The sequence below is a fragment of the Rhopalosiphum maidis genome, chromosome 1, assembly GCF_003676215.2.
Source record: "Rhopalosiphum maidis isolate BTI-1 chromosome 1, ASM367621v3, whole genome shotgun sequence".
NCBI classification, from domain to species: Eukaryota; Metazoa; Arthropoda; class Insecta; order Hemiptera; family Aphididae; genus Rhopalosiphum; species Rhopalosiphum maidis.
Window position 1 is genome coordinate 15,882,499 of NC_040877.1, and position 27,383 is coordinate 15,909,881.

The 27,383-nt window shown below is 27.8% G+C and overlaps 1 protein-coding gene across 3 annotated transcripts; it reads left to right on the plus strand.

Annotated features, from left to right (window-relative positions):
• Nucleotides 1–25,965, plus strand: LOC113549149 (UDP-N-acetylglucosamine--peptide N-acetylglucosaminyltransferase 110 kDa subunit). 3 transcript variants are annotated; one of them, XM_026950321.1, is made up of 15 exons: nt 1–346; nt 2,938–3,088; nt 3,151–3,394; nt 3,471–3,539; nt 6,885–7,081; nt 19,458–19,547; nt 19,612–19,717; nt 19,776–20,699; nt 20,796–20,921; nt 21,008–21,394; nt 21,460–21,687; nt 21,758–22,010; nt 22,074–22,197; nt 22,294–22,466; nt 25,702–25,965. In XM_026950321.1, exons 1-14 carry the CDS (start codon nt 274–276, stop codon nt 22,454–22,456), a joined length of 3,135 nt encoding a protein of 1,044 aa, XP_026806122.1. In that variant the 5' UTR covers nt 1–273; the 3' UTR covers nt 22,457–22,466; nt 25,702–25,965. The 3 variants fall into 3 exon arrangements, with proteins under 3 accessions (XP_026806122.1, XP_028044391.1, XP_026806123.1); XM_028188590.1 differs by lacking the exon at nt 1–346 and adding an exon at nt 917–1,167; XM_026950322.1 differs by lacking the exons at nt 1–346; nt 2,938–3,088; nt 3,151–3,394; nt 3,471–3,539; nt 6,885–7,081 and adding an exon at nt 11,955–12,191.
• The last annotated feature ends 1,418 nt before the right edge of the window (nt 25,966–27,383 follow it).

Below are 27,383 nucleotides of genomic sequence, written 5' to 3' on the forward strand. Positions count from 1 at the left end.
CGCTCTCCGCTGTGTCTGTGTGTGTACTGTGTGTCCGCGTGTGTATTATGCACGACTATATTATGAGTGTTGAGCTGTATTCGTAATTCAAGTGTGTGTGTGACCACCGTAAATTGTAATTACATTTACGTGCAAATATTACGTATCGCTCGTTTCGGCTGGCCGGAGCGACGACGACGACGACGTTCGTTAACATTAATTAATAGTAAAAATATCGTCTACACTCTGATCTGACTACGACTAAATACCACTACAAGGCACAGACAGCACAAGATGCAGTCACAGACGCATCATCAGCTCCCAGGAGCCACGGTCATTCTGAAACTCGAAGAAAATGCGTCGGCCGGTAAGTGTGGAGGCTATAACGATTATCGATGTTACTTTGTACATATTATGATATCCGAATACCATGATAAATGCCGTGTGAATAACAATTACGATATCATACTAGTATCATTCTTAATTCTAAATTCAAGTGCGTTAACGTGTTAGACAATGACCGACGGAATGGTCGGTGACTGGGAGTCGACAACAAGAGGTGTTCAGCTTGCGAGACCTATGCACGGCATGTGCTGGTGTGCGCGATGACTGACAGAAATAGACCTACTTGTGCCGTTGATCGTAACCATCGATAATAAATATTATCATAATTTATGTTATTGGAAGTGTTTAATCGTAGAGCCATAGAGGTACCTATTCTGGCCATGCGATATTCGATCCTAACATCCAATGTATTGTTTAGGTTCATTTACTTTTATCAAATCAGTTTCGACCATCGACTATCTATAATTTTTTATCGCAATAATATACCATTGTAGTTGAAGGTGTTTTTGTATTTTCGTCAAATGTTTTCCTCCACGTTCGTCCGACTCTAACATTGGATCACACTCGCGTAGTCGCGTTCCATACTTACAAGTTACAACTACATGTTCTCGATCTCGACTTTTTTGTGTTCTACGTACGACGCACGTGATGACGTTTTTGTAAACGTTCATACCGATAATATCTAGAGGTGTACTTCTACACTACTCAAACTTCAACTACCTTTATTGATTTTAATATTATATTATTATCAACGTGTCCGCTGACTCGTTTTAACTAAAATGTTTCTGATGCCTGGCTTTTTTCCGATCAGCAAAAATCCGAGGGTGGTGCACATCAATCACGGTTAGTATATAAAATGTTTACGAATGCAACAGATGTTATGGACCGAAATCGTAGATTAGTGTTTCTCACAATCTTTAGATGAACGTCTTCACGCTCTACTCTGGACTTGCCTAATTGAGTGCTTAAGGTATAATAATATTATTGCTGCATTGACACAATTCCATTTTAAGTATTTAATACTGAGTACCTACTAACGTTTCAGAACCTTAACATTTTCAAATGTATAAGATATATATATCTAGGCAATGATTTAAACAAAATTTACATTTATCATTGTTATTACTTATTAATGTTTAATTTTTCTCGTGTGTTGAAGAACAAATTTATGATCTTAATCTTAGTTATTGTGAAATAGTAGCCAATATTTTTTTCAAAAGTAATAATATTAAGGCTATTTATATATAATAAATAGTAAGTAGTTTGTTACAAGGTTGTGATTAGGACTTCAATTTGGTCGTTAACCGTGTTATTTTGTTAGTGAAAGCTAATTGTATATAGTTATTGATTATGCAACTTATTATTCAAATTATTTTGTTATTGCAGCAAGTTTATTGAAAGTCATTAACATATTATTTAAAAACTTAAGCTCATTTATGTTTTTTGATATTGATTGATTAATCAATACCAATAAATTAACAATTTAAAGATAGTGGTTAGAATTTTGAAGTGTAATAAAAAAATATTAGTATCAGCTTATACTTTGGTACTTTGTAAACATAATTAAATTTACACCTACAGTAAAAAGCTTTAGACCAAATTATCTCTATTCTAACCTCCCTGGTACCCTTATAATATAGATTTGTTTATTTTAAATATACAATTATTTATAAACAATAGAATCAATAGATACTAGATAATTTAATAAAAATGCGACACGATACAATAATAAAATTTCATTTGTTCTAAATTTATAGTTGTTGTTTATGAAATAATCTTATTATTAAAAATAAAATAAAACGTAAACTGTGATAAAATTATATTAAGACCCTCCATGTAAATGTTTCAAGTACAATTAATAGAAAAAAAAATTAAATTTGTGATTTCTTTTTTACCCTTTGCTTCTAATTATATTGTGTTAGCCACCCTTGTTCTTCATTACTATTCAGTTCTATCCTCACATCTTTTTATTACTCATACTATATATTTTTATGTTATTCATTATTCTGTCTATGCCTCAATTCTTCGTTCTTCCTCTCCTTTTATTCCTTCTGCATTAATTTCCATAACTACTTTCACAGTTTGAATCATTTCTTCTCATAACATGACTAAATATCTCAACTTATTGGTCTCATTGTTCACTCTTAGACTTCCCCTAATGTATTAACTTATTATTCTATTCAGATTAATCATACTACGCAATACACATCATTCACCTTAGTATTTTCATCTCTGTTCTGTTTTATTGTCTAATGCTAAACGTTTTAATCCATACAACATGACAGGCTTCATAACTGCTTTATTGAATCTATCTTAATTTTAACAATATCCTCTTGCTACACTAGAAATCTGATGATTTTTTTTAATTTCTATTTTTGATCTTATATTTAAAACCACCAATCCTAAGTACTTGAACCTATTCAACTCATATATTTTCCTCCAATTTTTCACATACAATGTTTAGTAACAATTAGGTACTTAAATGTAATTTATGCAGTATTTATATTTTACTTATTATTTGAACTACTCAATAGTGAGTTGCATTTATAATTTATGTTTAAGTAGAATATTATTAAAATAATTTTTTAAATCAAATTATCTTATTTTTTACAGGTTTATTAGAATTAGCACATAGAGAATACCAATCTGGAGATTATGAAAGCTCCGAAAGACACTGTATGCAGCTCTGGCGTCAAGAACCTAATAATACTGGTGTACTATTACTTTTATCGTCAATTCATTTCCAATGCAGACGTTTAGATAAGTTAGTTTACTGTTAACTTAAATATAAACTTTGTTTTTTAATTTTTTTTTATTTTCCTTTAGATCTGCCCAGTTTTCATCAATGGCTATTAAACATAATCCATTACTAGCTGAAGCTTACAGTAATTTAGGAAATGTTTTCAAAGAACGTGGACAACTTCAAGATGCACTTGATAATTATCGTCATGCTGTACGTTTGAAGCCAGATTTCATTGATGGTTACATAAATCTAGCTGCTGCTCTAGTAGCTGCAGGTGATATGGAACAAGCAGTTCAAGCATATGTTACAGCATTACAGTATAACCCGGTAAGTTTTAATTTTAATTTGAACTTTTATTTCTTGTATAAAATAAATAATTAATACATTTAATTAATTTAATTAGGAATTGTATTGTGTTCGGAGCGATCTTGGAAATTTGTTGAAAGCATTAGGCAGATTGGACGAGGCTAAGGTAATGCCAAATACTAATTGTATTGCTTAATTAATTTTTCAGGTGTTCTGTTGTAGATTGGTCACTGATAAAAAATAGTATACATTTTTCTGAATAATAGTTTTTTTTTTATTTTAACATCTCAAGACCGCTATTGGATTTCATCTATTGCGCGAATAATGACCGAATTTTTTGAAACAAAAAAATGAATGAATTTTGTTAGCTGTGGCTTTATTATTCTTCATTGATTGGTTCAAAATCTTCAGTATTATCAAAATAATTTTATTCCGTGAACAATAATGTATTTTTTTTGGTTGTTTGCGGAATTTCAGTTTTAATCATTATGTATGTTTTTTTTTTTTTTATTAATTTAGTTATGTAAAATCTTATGAATAATTATTTTCATGATTGTCATTTATTATAATTTTAAATTTGATGGTTTTTAAAAACCTACATAATGATTCAACTGACGTGCGCGGCGCTTGCATATTTTTATTTTCGCGCGGAAAGAAATTAAATGTTTGGTTTAAAAAAATTAAGATTTTTTGAAATTTCATATAAATTTAATTCATAATTTTCCTTTTTTACCTACTATTATATAATAAACTATTAATTTTTTTAACATGAGCATTTGATTTTTTTCATTGTATTCTGTGAATATAGATAAAGCACTAGTTTGCAATGTTTAATCTGTATTTGTTTCATTTTTAATTAATACCTACGCAATTATTTCATTTTTCATCATGGCCGATATATGATGTAATCACTTAAAGTTAAATAAAGAACTTCAAATTCCTTACATTAGAAATAAATAACAGATTAAGTATTGAAACCTATGTGTTTTTGGTGATGAATATCCAATAGCTGTCTTTTAATTTTTATTGAGTAAATTTTACTCAGCATTTAACCTAACTAAGTTTGTTTCTATTTAAATTAAATCTATTGTAAAGCAATGAAAATTATTATTTTTTTTATTTACTTATTATCATATTTATTAATTAATTTAATATTTAATAATAATTTTAATTACATATTTATTGAAAACCATTTCCGAATCTATAGTAATCTTAGTAATCTGATCATGTGGAATTCGATATGTTCACTTATAAATTTTGTTTGTTTTTCATTATTTGTTAAAAATTTTAAATGATTAGGTTATCTCACAATTTCAGTGAATTGGCCTTAATATATTATTGTATTTTAATTGATTTTTGCATGTATATTATATAATATATAGTGTACAATTTTTTAATGGCAATCAAATATGTTACACATAATTAATACATTAGTTAAGAAAATAAATCATTAAATTATTATCAAAATGGTTTGATAACAGATAAAAATTATAGACGTGTTATTAATCATAACTTAAAAACATGATCATTAAATGTTATATTTTTAAATTTTAAATTTTCATTGGTTATACATTTATAATACAAGTATTCAAAAGAAATGTGAGTTTGCTAAATATTCCATCCCTATATGCATAATATTACTAAGATTATTTTAGTTATTTTTATATAAGAACAATTTTGAACTTACAATATCCATATTTTATAATTATCTTAAGTCTTTACAATAGATAGACATATCAATAACTTTGATTCATCTAGTTGATGAGATTTCATTAAAAGTTTTCAATGCGCCGATCTACAACAAAAAGTTACCAATGTACCTTTCGTTGTTTTTCATCTTTCATTCACTTTCCTGCAATTTCTTTTAATTTTTTTCCAAACTGTTTTCTTGGTTTCAAAAAGTGATGGACAACCCTGCCTTCCTTATTATTGATGGTAAGTAATTAAAACAAATCTTTGCCACTTTCTCGATCTGGGAATTTTATCATCTAATAATTATATTCTCTTTAAATCAATTCTATTTAGTCTTAATTTCTTGTTTGTGTGAAAAAAAGTTTATTACATTTAATGCATAGATTCCATTCATTTTCAAAAACGTTCGAGTGCGGGTTTTTGATCGAGAAAGTATTCTTTCAAGGCTGTATTTAGGACTCATTTTAAACATTAAAAATTTAAAATTTTTATACTATTTGTTTAAACACTTTAAACTTAATATTTATAACACTGCTTTTGTTGTTCAATTTTAAATTTTACATTTAAAATTTGTTCTACAATAAAAAGTAATGAGACAATTTTTTTCATCTGAATGAATACAGTCTTGAAGTTAAATTTAATATTTTAATTAAATTTCATATCAAAAATTTCAATGAAACTATTTTTTCAAAATTCGAAATTCTAATAATTATTTTTCGTGAAAGGAATTCAGTTTTTCTTATACATATATATTAAGAACAAGCAGTGCATACTAATATCATTCGGATTTTTTTTTTTTTAATTTCAGGTACCATCCATCAATTTATCTAGGTCCATGATACGAAAATGTTGTGTATTTAGTTGATGAGGATGTACGGCGAGTGTGTTCCTATTTCCTGAATAGCTACCACCTCATACATTAATAGGTACAAAGTAATTCACACCTCTTAAAATCAAATTTTGTAAACGGGAAATTACACCAAAAGTACTAAATTTATTGGTAACCACTCGCCTCACACTCTCGTAACAATGTTCATGTCAACGGTGTCAATGCCGGTTTTTACAAAAAGGGCCAAAAATTTATTTTATTTTTGTTCTAATATCATAATTCTTCATTACTTCTTTGAGAAAATTATGATATTAAAAAATGTTGTGATGTGTACACTATAAGTATACTTAATATTAAGTTGTCAATAGTCATGATTTTCTCCAATTGAAGTGGGCAAATGTATTAGATGTTAGGATTTTTTTTTTCTTAACAAGTGCATTTTTTGTTTTTGTTTATAGGAATGTGTCAAGGAATGCGAAGTTAATGACGAAGCATGCGCGCTAGTGTACATTTTCTCTCCTAACACTTCTATTGTGTTAAAATATAAAATATAAAGTATGGCTAAGCGCGTTTAGGTCCCTTTATATAAGCATAGTACGATTTCAAAAATATCAGAATATTTTTTGGTCGTATTATGTTGCAGCGTAGTTGCGCGTTTTGTCTGCTGGCTGTTAAAATTATTATAAATGCCTCCTTTCTTAGATAAAGAAAACTAATTGTTTAAACAAGTTTCTCGTGTAAAATTATTTTAGCAGCCTTCACAGACAATTTTTAGTCTTTGTTTAGACTGGCATATTACATGTCTTCTTCTGCGCTTTCCCAACTTTTTAAAAACTTTTTGGAGAGGAATTTGTACATAACACTTTTTTCAATCTGTTTTCCGTTTACACTTAAACTATAAGACACAGCTATTGCTTATTATTAATTGTTTTTTTTTTTGTTCCTTTCCTTGAATTTCCTCTGGGATCCATTTATATTTTGTATTTACAGTCATGTTATTTGAAAGCAATTGAAACTAGACCAGACTTTGCTGTTGCTTGGAGCAATCTTGGATGTGTATTCAACTCTCTGAATGAAATATGGTTAGCTATTCATCATTTTGAGAAAGCTGTTGCTTTGGATCCTAATTTTTTGGATGCATACATAAATCTTGGGAATGTACTAAAAGAATCAAGGATATTTGATCGGTAAGGAGTTCATTACTTTAATTTTATAATAAAATATGTTGTATATATTTACTGTAAAAAATGGCTTAAAATCATTTTCTAATATTTAAATTTTAAGAAAATATTTAAGATCTGAAAATTCTTATTTGATGTAGTAGTTGTGAATTCAAAGATATGAGAAGTGTATTTTACATAATTATGTTTTATAACCAATGCCGGGGATTTAGTTGCGGGAGGGGGGAAATCGGGACACTTTCTCCGGAAGTCTTGGTTGAGAGGACGCTAAATTACTAAATAACAGTGATAAAATATTAGGGACTGAATTATGAAAGGGCACTAATTTTATATTTTGCCAAGGATAAAAAATATGCTTAATTCCGCTGTGTTGATAACTATTCACTTGGTTATTTTAAATAGAATAATACTGTGGTTCCAAACTTTTTTCATCGTACGCCCCCTTGTAAATTTTCAAAAATCGCATTCCCCCTTCCTCTTAAATTAATTTAGGCGCATTTTTATTTTGTTAGCCATACAAATAAATCATACTAAATAACAATATATTGTACAACTATTTACTTTTATTATTTTCATAATTTTAAAAACGTATTATAAATCAACTTACGAAGTAATAATATTAAGTATAAGAAAAAAATATTGAATATAAAAATAAAAATACTGGTATCCCCCTCCACACTTGTTGGTAATCACTGAAATAATATATACAATTTATAAATACAATTTTTATTAAGTTTATTGTAAAAGAACTTGTATGAATGTACGATAGATGTATTTATTTTAAATTTTAACTGTAATTGTAATCAATACCATAGTACTATAGATTAACAAATTAAATCGAAAATGTTTCTATTTTACTCAAAAGCGAGAAATTCAGTTCATTTTATAAAACAAATTTAATTTATATTTTGTATTTGTACTCAAATGTCCAATGTATAATTCTCAGAAATATTAATTGTATAACATTTATCTATTTCTCCAGAATTATTTATTTTGTTATAAATTTAATTTCAGTGATTATCAAGTTGCGAAAAACTAAATTCTAATTATTTTTATGTAAATATATTATTTTAAATGTATATATCTTGAGAACCCCTATTGAACATTTGGCCGTTACCATAGTAACTACAGGCTCTATCCCTATATCTGCAGTTTTTGATTTAATACTGACGACTAGCGGAAATTGTAAATTATATAATTAATATGCTATGCATAAAGTATTATGTGCCTATTTATTTGTATTATATCTAGCGTTTTGAAAATGTATTTATAACTTAATTTTATGATTTACAATATTCTTATATATAACTTACAATTTGTATATAATACTATTCATATAAAGAATAAAAAGATACATTATAAGTACACATCTACCCTCCCCCATAAATTAATCATTTATAAAAACTACCTAATACAATTGTTTTACACATTAGGTACATATTTTATGTTCCTTGTACTTCAAAAATTAACTGATTGTATTATATTATTTGCGTTTATACTTTCATAATTAATAAACTTTTAACAATCAGAAAAGTAGAAAAGTAATTAGAACGCCCAGATTTTGTTGTTTTTCTTTTGTTGTTATTTAAATAAAAAGTTGATTCAGTAGTTGTTGAATTCATCAACTAGCAGTAAAAGCTTAATTATGTACAGAATATTAAATTTTTTCCTTTTTTTAATTACTATTTTTTGTAGTTGAAAGAGTGTAATTTAAACTTTTGCAGATTTTACCAGTCTTTTTTTTCGATAAGTGATATAAAAATGAATAATTATATGAATTTATGATAAAACCTTATGACATTTAGATTCTAGATTATATGGGGAAATGAAAATCGATATATGTTCCAATAATAACACGGTGTTCAATTATTACGCTTATGAGTTTATAAATGTCTAAAACAAATTATAGTGTCCGTATTAATCAATATAGGTACGAGTATTTTATTCGAATTAGGATAAAATATATTTTTTACCTATGGCATCATTTTATTTTGTAACCTGTGTGAAACGAGAGTAGGCGTTGATCGATTTATTCTTTATAATATATTTTTATTTCATATTTCTAAGCACATTTTTTTTGATAATAAATCCATATTCCCATCATTTTTGGTGCAATAATTTCTGAAGTAATTACTATCAATTTCTTCTAAATTGAAATTTGAATGAGTAGTTTTAGAATTGTTTAACTTTGTTTGGAAGATAGCATTGGAGCTGTATTCATTTTATAGTAAAATAATAGTTGATCTTTTATAGTTTTATAATTTGAAATATAGTGCTAATTTTTTATTTTTAAACCATTTTTAAGGCCATTTTAGGATATATAATTAATAACTTCAAATCTACTCGTTCGAATTTTGATGTAGATAGCATCATCATTTTCAAAAATATTATCTATTTAACAATTTACAGTAAAAAAAAGTTGGTTTTCATTAAAAACATAAACTTTACCTTAGAATGGTATATAATAAATTTAATTTTTTTAATATAATATTTAAATACTCCAAAAACCAGAATTTGAATAAATATATTTTATAAAGAAAAATTAGGGTGAACATGCCTGGTGAATTATCCTGTACATCGGGATTATTCACTTTATAAGTATAATGATTATTTAATAACGCGTAATTTCGGGATAATGAAGTTTCTATTTATCTTTAAACAACTGCAGGCGTGCTTTATAGTAAGTCTTCCCCTTAATTCTATACCATAATATTATGTTTAAGTGTTGGACGTTGGTAAAATAAGAATGGATTATATTATATCTTTACAATCGATGGTCTTATTGTTTATAATTTCTAGTTTAATTTCAGTTTTATTATTTAGGTATACGAAAAGGATTGCTTATGTAAATATATCTGTTATAATTTAAAGGAAATTTTAATTTTTTATGAATTGTGCTTAGGTTTAGTATTATTATATTAAACTTCTGATAAAATAAAATAAAATAGGTATAATTTAGTGAAAAAAGAGTCCTAATTTAAATAGTATATTGAGTTTATTAGATATGGTTATAATTTAAATACTATACCAATATTGATTTCAACTTTTTCTCATCATATACACTAATACATCACTATATATCATACAAAAAACTATAATAAATATAAAAAGCTAGGTATTATTAATAAAATAAAATTAGTGAGGTACCTACATTAGATAGTAACTAGAATAGAATACATAAAATGTAGTTGTTCACTGCCCATATATATATTTTTATGTAAGTACTCTAAATCTAAATTAAATAATTACCTGTATGTTGATTCTACTATTTATCTTTGTACTTGTATTAATATTTCAAAACTGAGTCTTGATAACAAGACTGTAAAATTTAGTTATACTGATAATAAAAAAAATAGTGATATACTCTTGAAATAACCAATATTTTTACTTTTGTCGAAACATAAATTCGTTTAGACGATTGTGTGTGTATAGTATAATATACGTCATATATACATTATTTTATACGCATCAAATACAATACGATCATTGTTTTGCTGAGGACCGTGGTTGGTAATTCTCTATATTTTGAATGGCGCATGTCAGTAGTGGTTAGTGTTAAATTGCGTCCGAGGTGAATAATGTTTTACTATTTTACGTGGTTTTATCTTGGGCGTGTATTCGTCCTAATCCTTTCTAGCAATTTAAATAAATTTCATTATAACAAAATGGCTAATTTTTTTTTATTTATCACTTGTGAAATCTGACTAACAATAACGTGCGTTTAGATAGGCTTTATTGCCTTTATTATACTGCATTGATAAACGGACACTTGGTATTATGGAAATAGTAAAAACTATTGAAGTATTTATCTATATATTATTTCTGTTTTAAATCCATAACCAAACTATATAGCCCGTGCCTACATAAATATATAATAATAATTATGAAAAAAAATAAACCTTATAGTGTTTTATTTTTATTTTTTCTATTTTATGATCGTACAGTGTCTTATTACCATACTACATAATAATACATTAATACTGTTTTTAAACGGCATAATATTCGAAACGTTGTGTGTAAACTTGTATTGTATGAAATATGCGTGTAATATGTAGGTTGGTTACCTTACCCTACATCTGCAACTGTGACTGCGGGCTCCATAGTGAATAATGAAGCAATTTTTTTTTTTTACAAACGATAAGGCTTTGTGCCACGATCACAATATGAATTTAATTTTATGTATACATCGGTGGTTTATATTTTATATTCTATATTGGTGTGTAAAATGCGGATTTTGCTTATCCTTTAGTATTTCTGTATATACGTAATATAATGCGTCGAGACAGCGATCGGCGACGAAGGCTGTGACAACGATAAAGTATACGTTTTATTATTATTATTATGTATTGAATGGAAATGGTCGGTGAACGAGTGTAGAGAAAAAAAATCCCCGCCAGAGATCGAACCGTACCCGTCCGTCCACCGCCTCGAGCACTGTGACGAACCCTTCGACACGACGTGCATGAGCTTTGCGTCCTCCTTACACGTATATAATATACAACTATGCAGTGTATTCGACGACATCACCATGGCGACGACGGCTGAGCACGGCGCGCCACCGTCGCGGCCGCCTGTTGCTCGCCGTCGCGCGCGCACTCGCGCTCATGCCTCATCGTACGGGAGCGTCCAGAGAGAGATACTACGATATTGTACAAAGTTGGCGCCGTCTGTCCGTGTCGTCTCTGTACAGTCGCGAGTCGCGTTCGCCGCGTGCCTTTCTTACGGACGCGGCGGCCGCGACCGCGCGCGCGTACATTGTTATAACGACCGTTTTTCGCGCGCGCGAGACACCGAAGGCCGTCGTTTTTGGCGAGTATCGTAATAATTCGTAATATATATATACAGTAGTCCGAGGACCGCGTGTCCGCGCCTCCCTCCCCTCCATCCCGTCGGGGTACCGTGGCCGCAGTGCATGTCCGTTGTAGTACTCCGCCGGCGCGGCAAATCTCGTACCGCGGTGGTGCGCAATGGACTATCAGTGCATCGTCGTGTACACCATCATAACGATACTGCCGCCCGACGAGCAGCGGAGGTATGACGAGTCGCGGTTGTCCGCTGCGCTCCGGGACGCCCCGGCCGACGGATGTCTGGGCGTCATTAAACGGTGGATGAAAAGGTACACAGGACATCATCGTTATTCGTTATCATGATAATAACAATAATAATAATAATAATGTATGTAACGTACACGTTAATCACCGCTGCAGTGACACGTTTTTGTGAGGGGGCGGTGAGGTCGTCCGGTGTTCGGGGCTCTTGCTGAGGAAAAAAATAAAAACGTTTTTTTCGCGACGAGAACGGTATAGGCAAATATTTGTACAACACGCTTTTGTCCGCCATGCGCATTTCAAATTATTCAGTATTATACATTTATACTTTCAATCGACAATAAAATATAAAATACAATTTGATTTTATAATGTGGGGTGTTCTACCTTGTATTCCGGGACGAAAAGTTTGGGCTATGTGATAATATTATAGTTATGTATAATTTTAACTCCCATTTCCGTTTTAGAAATCTGACCTGTTTATATGTTGTCTTTACATCGCTACATTATTATAATTTACCTTGTAGTAGAGTGCGGAATAGTGCTTTCGAGTGTTAATGATATTGGCGGCTGCCATGACTTGGGCTAGGTTTTGTACTATCTATTATGTATCGTAGTAAGTGTAAATGATTTGATTTGAATTAATACAAAAACCCATCTCTTCTAAAAAAAAAAGAATTTGTCTTCCCATCTCCCTTCCCCGATTACTTAACCCTCCTCATAATTAAAAGACTAGCTACGTCTTGATAATGGGTTTCAAACGGCGGGATTAAGGGGGCGGGGTGGGCGGAGGAGACTGGCGTTATTTGACTACATGTGCAGTACGAGATAATAATATTAAAACCCTAAGCATCTATAATATTGTACGCATTGCGTTTTTTGACCAACAGTCCAAATGATTATTGTGGTGCCACATTTTATTTTTCCGTCTCAGGCTTGTCGAATTGAACCAAAAACCGAAGAACGACGAGAAAATATAATTATATCGTGATTTCAATTTCTTCGTCTCGACCCGTCGTCACTTTTCGAACCGTTGAATGAATGGAATTGATTTATTTTTGAAGGGTTTCGCCTAGTCACTACTCTAGAGGCGAAGGACCTATACACTTGAACACACACACATTCACACGTATTTACAGTTTATTATACCTTTGGCGTCGTTGGTCTTTTGTCCCGAGGGAAAAGCCCCCGCTGCAGGACTAGTGCGGCTACTGTGTATAGTAGTTGTTGTGTCGGTGACATTAACGAGCCCCGCCGCCGCCTGTGGTCATCTTTGTCGAACTTTCGTGCGTGCATGCACGTGCGTCCCGTTTTCCGTACAATATTGCACGTCGTATCGTATAGCCTATAGCCGTTTCTATTTTATATTATGTTTTATTTTTTCGCAGTAAAATGTGTATATATGTAATATGTATGTATGAAAGCAATCATTTTCGATATTAACTTTCCGTTCACAAAATTCATTTATTAATATCTCCAGAGGAATTTCATGAACCTAGATATATACCCCCGCGCGTAGCGCTGTTTGGTACAGCTTGGTGTGGTGGCGGTGGTATTTCGTGTGTAACTTCCGATTAATAGATTAAAACTTTAAATATAAAGTAGCGGCGGGTGTGTTCTTGTTTACTGTTTTATTCATGACTTGTACAGGATCAAAAGTTTTCAAAACCATAAATTTATAATTATATATACATACGTAAAATAAGCATAATATTAATTTAGTTGAGTCGCTCACCGTAGTAACGTTTTGAATTTCGTTAACTGCCTGGACACGCGCCAGGGTTTTATCTAAATATAAACTTTTTGGAAAATGTTATTCCTCTCTTTTGACGATGGTACCTACGAGTATATAATATTATAAGAATACTGAATAGCAATGTGCACTAGAGTCCGGCCAAGGTTATGTCGTCATTTTGCGTGTATGTTGTAGAAGTATTTTTATTCGTGAAGAACTGTTCTACAAAATGTATATAGTATTACCCTTTATATCGCTTAAAAGGATTACATCAAATGCGTATTAAGCTATTAAAACGCTTGTCCTATTTCAAACAACTACAATAATAATTTAAACAGAATTAACGTTATATTATAAATGAGCTCCTCTCTACAATTGTTTTTCAAATATTAATATTCGCATAATATATCTGGACAAAGAAGTGACTGGTATTTATTTTTAACATCCTACTACATACGTTCCGTTTTTTAACGATTTAAATAAATTTCCTTCTTATAGCTTTTATTTTAGATTATTTATTCCAATTTTTAACAAACAAGGTTGTTAATTTTGGGGAAATTTTAATAACATTTTAGTTTTTTAAGCGAATATTTTTACTATTTTATATTCATGATTTATTTAATAGTTCCATTAACTATATTGGTTATAAATTATAATCCATCAATTATTTCGTATTGTGTCCATAACTATTATCTGTCATGTGCAAAATATGACTTGTTTAATGCATCGCATTTCTTTCTTCCTATTCACAGTTTATAAATGGAAATAAAATATATATAATACTATCTGCATAAACCCTGAGGGAATAAAAAAATATATGTATCATACAATAATTTCTCAAACTCTGGCAGTCTGAAGGTTACGATTTTGATTATATTATTTCCACGTGTTACAACAAAACATTTTATTGATTTATTGATTATTAATAATCTTATTAAGTTTTCGAGTTCACAGACCACTGAAATTTTTCGAAATTTGTTGTAATTCTTTCATTGGTATTTGGAATTTTAATTCTACTAATTTTACTCAAAGTACAAGTATAAAATATATTATAAAAGTGTAAGTATTTTATGTTTTAACACTCGCACTACCGTCTTACTACTCTTTTGATAGTATTACAAACACCGCAGTGCTATTATTGCGTATATTATTACTTAATACTTATTATAGGTGGTAATATTCTTCCATACATCAGGTATTACTCTAATGGGCATATCAAAAGTGTAGTTGACCACAGATTTAAGCACTTGGAATAAAATAATAATCATTATAATTTTATATGTTGATCTAATTCTTATCGATTTTAATCGTATAAATTGTAACTAACCTATAAGGTATAATATCATCCTATAACAATATTAATAAATATAAATTTGTTAATTTTAAAAATCATCTAGTTCTAGTATATTATACTATCACTATTCAATATTCTATTTTATTGAGCAATAGAGAAACCTCCTTAGAATAAGGTCCATAATACTATTATTTTAATTTGTATATATTCATAATATATTATGTGATACTATAATATCATTGTCTTGTGTAATACTTATATAAACTATAAACCATATAACTTGTGATTTGTAGTTTATAAGGTATATTCTATAAACAATACACGATTACGAAGATGAAGTTTTTTATTATTAATACAATATTGACATCAAGTCATATTTTTATTTCTATTCTCATTGCTATTGTGTTATACATAAAGTTTTACATTTCGTAACTAAAATTCGATTTTCTCGAGGTATTTTCTTTTGACAATAAAATATAGTTTACTAGTAGGTATTAATATACCTAAACCTAACTAAATATCGGCTCATGAATACTGAATAATATTTTGTATCAAATAATGTTGTAGAAAACTGACAGTTTGTTTACTTGGGACTTTTTTTATTATTTTCTTATGTTTTCCATTCTTTGTATAGTATATTTAAAATGTAATTAAACGTTTCAACATTTATATTATCCGATACATCATTTTATATTTTTATTTTTTTCAGATAAAAATTTTATCCAAAACTTAAATGTACTTAAATAACAGTATATAATCGATAGATTTTCATGTATAAACTAACTTAAATATTCACAAATCCGTAACATTATCATTAAATTGTTCATGTTATTCGATTATTGCGTGTTTATGGAATTAAACCATTTCAATTATATATTACAGTTATACATAACTATTTAATTTTCGATATATGTTTTTACGGAAATCAATATAATATAAAGCTTAAAGCATTTGTTATATCTGGTGTTTAATATAAGAAATTGTATTAATATTTATTAACTCTACAGTTACTTGACTGTTGATTTCATAGTAATTATTGTTTTTAACGTTTTTCGTATTAATTAAAATTTAACTTTTAAAATATTAATATATTTTATGTAATTTTTCTATAATTATTTGTAAGCAATATTATAAATACATTTTGTTTTTATTTATTTAGTAGTTTAAAGTTGTATAATATTTATTATTATTATTTTATAATTTATTTCTCCTTCGATTATTTAAAAATTGTACACAGTGTTTATATTATGTTAAATGTTTTATTTGTGTTGTGTACTACCACAGTCGTTAGATTCTATGTGAGTAAGCAAATATAAAGTAAATAAAATACTAAACATTTTTATTTAGACATTTAGTTCTAGTATAATGTTAAACAAATACTTTTTGAAACATTGAATATGAAAAATATATCAAATACATTAAAAACATATAAAGCAAATATTAAAAAATTTTAAAAAGACAGTTCTGTATAGTGTCAATCATAAGTTAAATATCGATCAATTACTTTAATAAATAAAAATAACACAATAAAGTAAAATGTGGAAATATGATTTAAATGTTATCAGGATAAAATTACCAAGAATTAAATAAATATTAAATTACAAAGTATAAAAAAGTAAATTTATTTGAATTTAGGTATTAAAAATAAATTTATTTTATAAATCATAATTGATAAATAAATTTAGTTATATGATTTTTAATACTTGGTTAATGGTGTATTAACAATTGTGTTTAATTTAAACCTAAAATATACTTAGATTGTATACTAAATGTATATCGTTATTCATTAACATTATCAATTCTGCAAAATCCTATTGTATATAATTACTACAACAAAAAACGAATAGCTAAAAAAGTAATACTATTGAAATTTGATATTGATCTATAGTCTTGTCGAATATTATTTTTGCTTAATGCTTAATAAATGTTTGTTACTCTCAATAAATCATACTTTCAAGTAGACTGTATTACCTGTATATATTAATTCTACAAGTTTTACTAATTCAATTAATTTCATCTCAAAGTTCTAATGAATTTTATTTAGGTGTGGTAAATATAATATTATTATTCCTTGAAAGATATGTATACTGTATAACTATAATACTGCTTATAATATTATACATATTATAAAGATACAGATTGTCTATAATTTAATTCCGAGCTCCGACCCATTTGCTTTAAACTTAATGGAATTTATATAGTTAGATACAAACACTAAGCAAATTATAATAAAAACGATTTCAAATAATATTTTAATATAAAATATTATAAATTATAATGAATCCGATGTTTGGGAACGGCATAATTTAAAAAAAAAAATTTGGTATAATAGCGTAAAAGGATTTTTGGTTATAATTTTTACTAAACCGTTTTTTTTATTTATTTATTATTTTTTTGACTTATTTAACGCTGCTGCCGTTAAAAGTAGTTTTGTTCGTGGCACTACGCGTGTTTCACTTCTCGACATTATTTCGTCTTCCGATGAATTTATCGATTTTATATCATGTGATCGGATGAAATTAAATTCGCGTTGTTGTCGTGTTGTCTTCGGCGGGGCAATATCGACCCTCTTGAAAGACTATAATATAACCTATATAGACCTATATTACAGCAGCGTGTGCACGACTGCTGGGAATTCTGTTCCTGACAATCGAGACTCACACGCATAAATGCACAGTATACAATATTATTATTACACACCGACAACAATATTCCGCCCCTATTTGGCCCGTCAACTATATTATACGTATACGAAATCGTTGTCGTTCGGCTACATTAAACGCAGTGGCTTTTGTATGCAGGGTAAAGGAGGCACCATCGTCGTCTTTCCAGGCCAAGCAAATTAAACTTCGCGTGACGTCGCAAAACTGTACAGGATTAATACACTACGTTAATCAACATAATATTAGGTATATTTCGGTACGCACGTGGTGTCTGTATACGGGGCGATCGATTTGAGCGACCGCTTTTGTATGTTATAGTATACATTATCTCTGGAAAATTTTTGTTTTGTAAAACAAAAAACTGCATTTTTACCTTGGTTGGATAACAAGTGCTTTTATCACTTATAAGAATTAAATACTAACAAATCTTGTTTTTAATGATATGATTTTTTTTTAAATTAATCATTTTTTCATAACCTAAATTTTAGTTTTCATAATCTGAAGCAAAAAATATTTTATTGTACTTTATATATATAGATAGGTAGAGTAGTGTATAGACTACAGATGAAACTATACTGTTTCGTTCATTTAACCTTTAAACATATACCTAAAATACGAAAAAAAAACAATTTTAAACATATAATTTTATATGTTAACGTTAATCCTTATATCTTTAAATATAATAGTATAATTCACAGTTAGTTAAAATATTAATAAATCATTAAAAACTTAAAAATCGATGAAGACAATTTGTATGTGATTGCAATAATGAAATGGATCGTTCCGTATGATACGGACTGTACACATATGTTGACTGTTGACAGGGTAAACTGGTGTGCGAGTATGTTTACATTGTTTAAAACTTTTCCGGAGGCAATACGTATAGTGCTTACAGATGAGCACATATATAACAAAACAATCAAGTGAATAGTAGAAACATGCGATGTATTAAAGATTATTGTGACTTACGACTTACTTATAGTCTATATAGGCAGCACTTGTTTAAGTCTTGTTTTAAACCGTTTTGCTAACAATCGAAGTGCGTGTGTTCGACGTTATTAATTTTTATTTTTATTCATATTTTAAAAATCATAATTTTATTTTTGTCATAGTCTCATTGTGAAATTGATTTCTTTTGATATGAATGATTTATGATTTTCAAAGAAGAATGGAGCTCTAGTAGCAGATTTATCAGGATTAAAGTATTTTTGTGTATGTTTTCAGTTGAGAATTTGATTTAATTTATACTAACGTCAATAATAAATATATATACGGTTTCTTGTGGTCGTATACGAATTTTTTATTGTATATTACGTATGTAATATTCACTTTGTGGATTCATGGGTTTTTGTATATACTATTCTTATTTTTTGCAGTGTTATTATATTTTTTGCTATGTGTATGTATATATATATATATATATATATATGTATATGTATGTATGTATGTATTATATTACATGGGTAGAATTTTATTTTGAAAATAACTACCAAAATTATTTATTAATATATTATTTATATTTTATAATTTATTTATTGAATGTTAAACTAATCACTTGTGATTAAATTATATTTAAATATCTTTGGAAGCAAATGCTTCATCTACTTAGAGATTTTGAATATAATTATAGAACTTGGTTTCAGGTCTGTATCTGCTTATCTTCGGGCACTGGCATTGAGCCCAAACAACGCTGTTGTGCATGGAAATTTGGCTTGTGTTTATTATGAACAAGGGTGAGTAAACTAAAAATTTGTTTATTTCTTAAAAATAACATTCTTTTTTTTTATTATTCTTTAGACTTATTGATTTAGCTATTGATACATATCGCCGTGCTATAGAGCTGCAACCCAACTTTCCTGATGCCTATTGTAATTTGGCTAATGCTTTAAAAGAAAAAGGACAGGTATGTTACAAATTTTTTTCTAAGTTTTACAGTGGCTTGATTATGTTATTTATTGTAGGTTGTTGATGCTGAAGAATGCTACAATACAGCTTTGAAGCTTTGTCCAACACACGCAGATTCTCTGAACAATTTGGCCAATATAAAACGAGAACAAGGTTACATAGAAGAAGCGACTCGGCTCTATTTGAAAGCTCTGGAAGTTTTTCCCGAGTTTGCCGCTGCTCATTCCAATTTGGCTTCTGTTCTTCAACAACAAGGAAAATTAACCGAAGCCTTAAACCACTATCAAGAAGCCATTCGTATTCAGCCTACGTTTGCAGATGCCTACTCAAATATGGGAAACACTCTCAAAGAGATGCAAGATATTCAGAATGCTCTACAATGTTATTCAAGAGCTATACAGATTAACCCTGCTTTTGCTGATGCTCACAGTAATTTGGCTTCTATTCACAAGGATTCTGGAAATATACCAGAAGCTATTGCCTCCTATAGAACTGCTTTGAGGCTAAAACCAGACTTTCCCGATGCATATTGTAATCTTGCTCATTGCTTACAAATTGTATGTGATTGGACTGATTATGAAGCTCGTATGAAGAAATTGGTTAGCATTGTTGCTGAACAATTAGAAAAAAATCGTTTGCCTTCTGTCCATCCTCATCATTCTATGCTGTACCCATTATCTCACAATTTTCGTAAAGCAATTGCAGGAAGACATGCTGCCTTGTGTTTAGAAAAAATTCAAGTCTTGCACAAACCTCCATATAATTATACCAAAGAATTGGCTCCTGGCAATCGCTTACGTATTGGATATGTGTCATCAGATTTTGGAAATCACCCTACTTCACATTTAATGCAATCTATACCAGGTCTTCATAACAAAGATAAAGTTGAAATATTCTGTTATGCTTTATCAACAGATGATACTACTACCTTCAGATCAAAAATCGCTAGAGAAGCAGAGCATTTTATTGATTTATCAAATGTAAGAATTAAAATCCTCTATTGAAGTACATTAATATTTTGTAAACTTATAATAATGTTCCATGTTTATATATATTACCATATTTGTCTATTATAGATACCTTGTAATGGAAAAGCTGCTGATAAGATAAATAGTGATGGTATTCACATTTTAGTGAATATGAATGGATACACAAAAGGTGCAAGAAATGAAATATTTGCACTGCGTCCTGCTCCAATTCAAGTAAATTGATTTATATTTATTAGAGTTATTAAATTAAATTGTGTGTGACGATTATGTGATCACTATAATATTAAATTAATTTTTAGGTCATGTGGCTTGGATATCCAGGTACGAGTGGAGCTCCCTTTATGGACTACTTAATTACTGATATGGTTACATCACCTATTGAACTCGCTTCTCAATACAGTGAAAAATTGGCTTATATGCCACATACATATTTTGTTGGTGATCACAAACAAATGTTCCCTCACTTGAGTGAGCGTATTATTTTATGTGATAAGGTTACCTGTAGAAAAGACATGGCTGACAATGTGGCTGTTATAAATGCTGCAGATTTATCGCCAATTATTGAAAATACTAATGTAACAGAAATAAAACAAGTGATCATGTCTGAAATCACTGATTCAAAACTGACTAGACCTGTTGAGGTTAATTTTAAAATAGCTGAATTGCCAACTACTACACCAATTGAAGTAATTTAAATTTAAAAAACAAATTGAAATATTTTACTTAATTATAACATATGTTTTGTTTTTAGACTATGATTGCTTCTGGACAAGCTCAAACTTCAGTAAATGGAGTTGTATTACAAAATGGATTAGCAACTAACAATGGTAATAACAAAGCAGCCACAGGAGAAGAAGTACCACAAAATATTGTTATTACTACACGCCAGCAGTATTGTTTGCCTGAAGACGCTGTGGTCTATTGCAATTTTAATCAATTATACAAAATAGATCCAAACACTCTTCTTATGTGGGTTAATGTAAGGAGGATATTTTCTTATTTTGTACACTTAGTACCTAGTTCTGTATTTTAAAATTGTTTGTGTTTAGATCTTAAAAGCTGTACCCAATTCTGTATTATGGTTGCTGCGTTTTCCGGCAGTTGGTGAAACCCATATTCAAAGCACAGCTGCTAGTCTGGGCATTGAACCGGGCCGTATATTGTTCAGTAATGTTGCTGCAAAAGAAGAACATGTACGTAGGGGACAGTTAGCTGATGTATGCTTAGATACACCCCTTTGTAATGGTCATACTACCAGTATGGACGTACTGTGGACAGGCACACCTGTTGTTACTTTGCCAGGTAATATACATGATCATTTATAGTTTTTTTTTTTTATACATTTTAATAATTTTAAATCTATAGGAGAGACATTAGCATCCAGAGTTGCTGCGTCACAATTAGCAACACTTGGATGTCCTGAGCTTATTGCGCGGACTAGAGAGGAATATCAAGACATCGCAATCAGACTAGGAACTGATAAGGAATAGTGAGTGTTTATTCTTAAGTGTTATTTCGATAAATATTTTTTATTCTTTTATAATATTTATAAAATTATTTTTCTTATAATTATTCATTTTTTCAGTTTGAAAACTATAAGAGCAGAAGTCTGGCGAGCAAGGTCTGAAAGTCCATTGTTTAATTGTTCAATATACACAAATGGCCTAGAAAGGCTGTACAGAGCAATGTGGGATAAGAATCAAAAAGGGGAAAAGCCTGATCATATACTCTCTCTAGAAAATTATTAAACATTTTGTTGTAAGTTTAAATATTTGAATTCAAATAATTTAATAAGTATTACCTTGTTGGAGTTATTATTTATAAATTGGTTGATGATTATTAATAAACTCATTAACGATGCGAGAAGTGGATTGACAGTTGATGATTAGAATGTTATTTTTATGAAATCTAATTGATTAATAAGTGTTTAAAATGAAAATATTAAAAAAATTTAATATTTGATAATATTTAACCAATAATTTTTTTGGGATGAATATATTTTTATAATACTGAAGTATTTATTAAATTTAAAAAAATATTAATGATTAAAGTACAATGTTGATGCGAGAAGTGGATTGATTCCATGTGATTTAAATTGTAACCATATGAGATAAATAAGGTATTAGTCAATTAGGTAATAATTAGGTATCGGTTTTTAGTTATTTAAAACTTATTTTTTTATAATGATTGGATGTTTGTTCAATATATTAATGATTATTAAACAAAAAATACATTTCGATGCGAGAAGTGGCATGATTAACTGTTGATTAAAATAATTATGTAATGAAATGTATTGAAAAATAATTTTTCGTGTTCACTAACAAACAGCAGTTTATGATTAAAAACTTACAGCGATGCAAGTAGTGGAATGATAATTCAAATGAATTAAAATTAAAATTATGATATTTTGTTTGAGTAGAGAAAAATAAAAAACTCCCTCTTAATTTCAAAAAGTTAAATGTAAAATCTAAATTAATATTTCTATTTTAGTTAATAGTTTAACATTTTACTGTTTCACTTATATATGAAATGATAAATGTTAAAATATGTATTAATATTAAATTTTTAGTAATTAAATATTAGCTATACTGTTTTAAGTTATACATACATAATTTTTTATAATATTCAATACATTAATGATTATTAAACAAAAAATACATTTCGATGCGAGAAGTGGCATGATTAACTGTTGATTAAAATAATTGTATAATGAAATGTATTGAAAAATAATATTCTAATATACATAAACAAAGTACAGTTTATGATTAAAAACTTACAGCGATGCAAGTAGTGGAATGATAATTCAAATGAATTAAAATAATATTTATGAAATCTGTTTATTGTCATACAAAAAATTTTAAAATTTCAAAAAAACAAATAAACATCATGTTTATTATTTTTTTCTAAGCCTATAATTAAATTATTAGGTACCATGATAGACCATATGTCTTAAATGATGTTAAAGTTTTCATTAATATTTAATTATTGGTTATACAACTTGAGTATGAAGGAAGGAACCAATTATCAGGAAAGCATAAACTATAATATATTATGATTCAATTCATTAATGATTATTAAACAAAAATACATTTCGATGCGAGAAGTGGCATGATTAATTGTTGATTAAAATAATTATGTAATGAAATGTATTGAAAAATAATTTTTCGTGTTCACTAACAAACAGCAGTTTATGATTAAAAACTTACAGCGATGCAAGTAGTGGAATGATAATTCAAATGAATTAAAATTAAAATTATGATATTTTGTTTGAGTAGAGAAAAATAAAAAACTCCCTCTTAATTTCAAAAAGTTAAATGTAAAATCTAAATTAATATTTCTATTTTAGTTAATAGTTTAACATTTTACTGTTTCACTTATATATTAAATGATAAATGTTAAAATATGTATTAATATTAAATTTTTAGTAATTAAATATTAGCTATACTGTTTTAAGTTATACATACATAATTTTTTATAATATTCAATACATTAATGATTATTAAACAAAAAATACATTTCGATGCGAGAAGTGGCATGATTAACTGTTGATTAAAATAATTGTATAATGAAATGTATTGAAAAATAATTTTTCATGTTCACTAACAAACAGCAGTTTATGATTAAAAACTTACAGCGATGCAAGTAGTGGAATGATAATTCAAATGAATTAAAATTAAAATTATGATATTTTGTTTGAGTAGAGAAAAATAAAAAACTCCCTCTTAATTTCAAAAAGTTAAATTTAAAATCTAAATTAATATTTCTATTTTAGTTAATAGTTTAACATTTTACTGTTTCACTTATATATTAAATGATAAATGTTAAAATATGTATTAATATTAAATTTTTAGTAATTAAATATTAGCTATACTGTTTTAAGTTATACATACATAATTTATTATAATATTCAATACATTAATGATTATTAAACAAAAAATACATTTCGATGCGAGAAGTGGCATGATTAACTGTTGATTAAAATAATTGTATAATGAAATGTATTGAAAAATAATTTTTCGTGTTCACTAACAAACAGCAGTTTATGATTAAAAACTTACAGCGATGCAAGTAGTGGAATGATAATTCAAATGAATTAAAATAATATTTATGAAATCTGTTAGTACGAAGGAAAAATGTTATCTCAAACTTTCTCTTAATTTTAGAAAAAAATGAAATAACTTAATCATTATTTTGTATGTTATTCAATAGTTTAATAATAAACATTTTATTTTATTAATACTTAAAAGTGAATTTTTTAAGCCTATTAATCAAATATTTTGACAATTAAATAATGGTGGAACTGTTTTATTGTGTTCAATGTGTTGATGATTAATAAAAACAAATCATTTCGATGCGAGAAGTGGAATGATAAATTTTTGATTAAAATAATTATACAATGAAACATATTGAATTATTATATAATATGTATTTTTAAGTCTGGATATTTTAATTAGATATTTGTTAAAGTTTCATGTTTTGGTTGATAAAATTTATTTTTGGAAATAGGTTTTGTAAAAAAAACTTAATAAATAATTATAATTTAATTGCTATATTGCATATTTTATCATTTGTTCTTAATAAAATAAAAATAATGTTCTTAAATTAATATTTAGATATACTATCTGCATGTACTATTTTATGATTTAAAATGTAGTTTACATTTGATTTAGTCTATATTTTTTAATTTATTAATGATTTTATTAATATACATACTTTGATGCGAGAAGTGGAATGATTTATTTGTTTTTTGATTATAATCAATGTGATGAAATAAATTGAATTATATAGTATTAAGTAATATATAAATAATAATTTTTTTTTAACAAAAAATACAATCAGTTGGCTGAATGATAATTTAAATAAATTAAATATGAAATTATCTTTGAATATTAATTAAACAACTGTATCAAGTTTTTAATGCTAACCATTCATTGTGATATAATTCATATTATAACTACTATGAAATTAATAAAAACTACTATTTTTGTTTCAGAAAGGAATATGTAAAATTTCATTAAAAATGCTCGAAAAATGTCAACCCCCATTAGAAGATTTGTTCCATAGATCATAAATATTTTATTAATCTCTTTCAACTTTTAAAAGTTGTAGTTTTCTTAATCATTTATATACAATATGCGTATGTATAAAAATTGAAGAAAAATCGAAATGTTTTTCTTTTTTTGTATTTTTTTTTTGTCTGTGTATATAGTAGTATTTAAGTCGTGTTTTAACGAATATAAAATTAATCCTGATCCTGTTTTGTTTTTTTTTTGTCATAATTGTGTTTAGCCAAGCGGTATACACTATAATATATTATGTATGTGTATAATATTATTTTATTCATAATCATAATGATAACTTTTACATAGCCATGTTTAATTGTAATTGTAAGTTTGTATAATATTACTATGATGATCATTCATATTCATATTATTAAACTTAATAGTAAAAATAATTGATAAAGTGGTGAATTTCCAAAAAATTATGTAGGGTTTACTTTGCTTGTATTAAAAAAAAAAAAAGTCATTGACACAAATAATTAAAATTCAACTATTTTTCTTTTGTTTTATCAAATGGACACATATAGATCATTATGTATAGTATACATTGTATACCCAACGGATCTATAAAGTGAAAACAGATATTTACATATATTATGTAGGATAATACGATGCAGTATTTGTACAGCGTGGAAACGAGTGAGTTGTCTTACGGAAACGATATAAAATATAAATTCATATATGTGTAAACTATACCTGTGATTGATTAATGCTAATACACAATCACTGTGTAGCATCACGTATCAATCACAGGAAATGTCTCAACGACATGACCATAATATAATAGTATCAAGTATATATGTCATAAATATAATATTTTGGTTGTGTAAACTCAAATCAAAAAATGTCAATAAGAGGTGGATAAGTGGATATTGCTCTGCCGTACAATAAGTGTAGAGTAGTTAGTATATATAGTGGTCAGTAGGTCACTGTAATGGGTGTGTTAATTTTAATTCATTTATACATCATTGTGTACAAATACTGTTTAGAACGGAAACGGTCTGTCAGCCTAGATATTTTATATTACCTATAATTATATTTATATTATTAGATTATACATATTCAACTATTATAGAAGTTTATATTGTTTATATAATTGTCTATTGTTACAAATATATGAGTCAATATTGTCTTATCGTGGAATGGTGTGAATACGTCTGTGGTGTATAATTATAGGTGTTAGCTTAAAGCTTAAAATTAACCCAAACGTTGTGAAAATGTAATTTGTGTGTAGTCATAAAACATGAAAATAAACGTTAAAGTTTCTGATCTACACAAATAATATTTTTGAATCATAACCTAATTAAAAATTGTATTCCATGTTAATAAAATTAGGTAAATTTAGTACAAATTTGAATTTCAAACCATTAAGAGGACGTTTTACCCGCATGTGTTGTCTCTGTCTTATTAATGTAGATCATAGCAAATTTTCGTTCAGTTGACCACATTTTGTGATGTTAGCTTTAAAATTAGAGTAAATTTACCTATTATTAAATTTAAAGGTAAGAATATTATTTAGAAAATGTCATGCTTTTATTGATATTATTTTAAAACGAGTTATGAATATTTTAAAGTTGTATTAGTTGTAATATTTTACAAAGCTATAACTCACTTT